The following is a 1223-nucleotide window of genomic DNA, read 5'->3' as shown; positions in this document are numbered from 1 at the left end:
CAAGTCACTGATACGACTCATATCCAATCCTTACGACTAATACCCTCAAGTCATGACCATTCTAATGATTAAATCCATCCCACCAACAAACACTAGTCATCTCACGACAAGACCATACCACCCGTACCCCAGCATATAGCTTGTATCCATGCGTCTATAGGGTCTGGAGAACGATTTGTAAGGAAAAATTTCTAAGGCCAAAACCAAGGATGTAACATTCTCCCCTACTAAGAACATTCTTCCCCGAATGACGGACAAGGTATAGGTAACCACACACAGAGTCATTTGCATTATCAAACATCACTTTAACAAAGTTTGAAAACAAAGAGGCAAAAATATTAATCTTTCTTTTAACAAACTCAGAAAATAAAGATGTGTTTAAGAACACATAGCTTTCGTATGAATGTCAAGAGAAAAAAACAAATGCAGATACTTGGACTTCATGTCCTCTTCCGCTTCCCATGTAGCTTCTTCTCCTTATGGTTCCGTCACAAAACCTTAACTGAAGCCACTTCATTTGTCTACAACTAACGAACTTTCCTATCAAATATCTCAACTGGGATCTCTTCATAAGATAGAGAATCTGAGATATCCAACCTTTCCAATGGAACAACAAAAGAAGGATCTCTAATACACTTCCTCAACAAGGAAACATAAAAGACCTGATGAACCAAACACAAACTTGCAGGCAACTTCAACTTATAAGCAGTATTACCCACTCTCCGTAAAATCCCATAAGGACTAATAAACTGAGGACTAAGTTTCCCATTCTTGCCAAACCGCACTACTCCCTTCATGGGAGACACCTTTTGGAACACCCTGTCCCTAACTTCAAACTCTAAGTCATTACACCTAACATCCCCATAGGACTTTTGGCGACTCTTAGCAGCCTTATGCCTTTCCCGAATCACCTTATCCTTCTCCATAGCTTGATGGACCAAATTAGGACCAAACATATGCCCCTTACCAAGCTCAAACCATCCAATAGGAGATCAACACCTCCTACTATACAATGCCTAGAAAGGTGCCATACCAATACTAAAATGGTAGCTATTGTTGTAAGCAAACTCCATGAAAGGTAGATGCTAAACCCAACTGCCACCATAATTAATAACAGTTGCCCAAAGCATATCCTCCAATATAGAAATAGTTCTCTCCGCTTACCCATCCAATTGCGAATGGAAAGTAGTACTCAGAGTAATCTTAGTCCCCAATCCCTTCTG

At 40.0% G+C, this 1223-nt stretch overlaps 1 protein-coding gene across 1 annotated transcript; it reads right to left on the bottom strand.

Annotated features, from left to right (window-relative positions):
- Positions 1-527: 527 nt before the first annotated feature.
- Positions 528-926, bottom strand: LOC107853272. Its single transcript, XM_016698301.1, has one exon. It carries the CDS (start codon positions 924-926, stop codon positions 528-530), a length of 399 nt encoding a protein of 132 aa, XP_016553787.1.
- Positions 927-1223: the final 297 nt, after the last annotated feature.

This window comes from Capsicum annuum, chromosome 1, assembly GCF_002878395.1.
Source record: "Capsicum annuum cultivar UCD-10X-F1 chromosome 1, UCD10Xv1.1, whole genome shotgun sequence".
NCBI lineage: Eukaryota > Viridiplantae > Streptophyta > Magnoliopsida > Solanales > Solanaceae > Capsicum > Capsicum annuum.
Note: the sequence above shows the minus strand (reverse complement) of the source record. Positions and strands in the feature narration are given on the sequence as shown.

Bases quoted from the DNA above. Each gene is read 5' to 3' on its own strand.
- LOC107853272 (XM_016698301.1), bottom strand. From the start codon at position 926: ATGGAGAAGGATAAGGTGATTCGGGAAAGGCATAAGGCTGCTAAGAGT.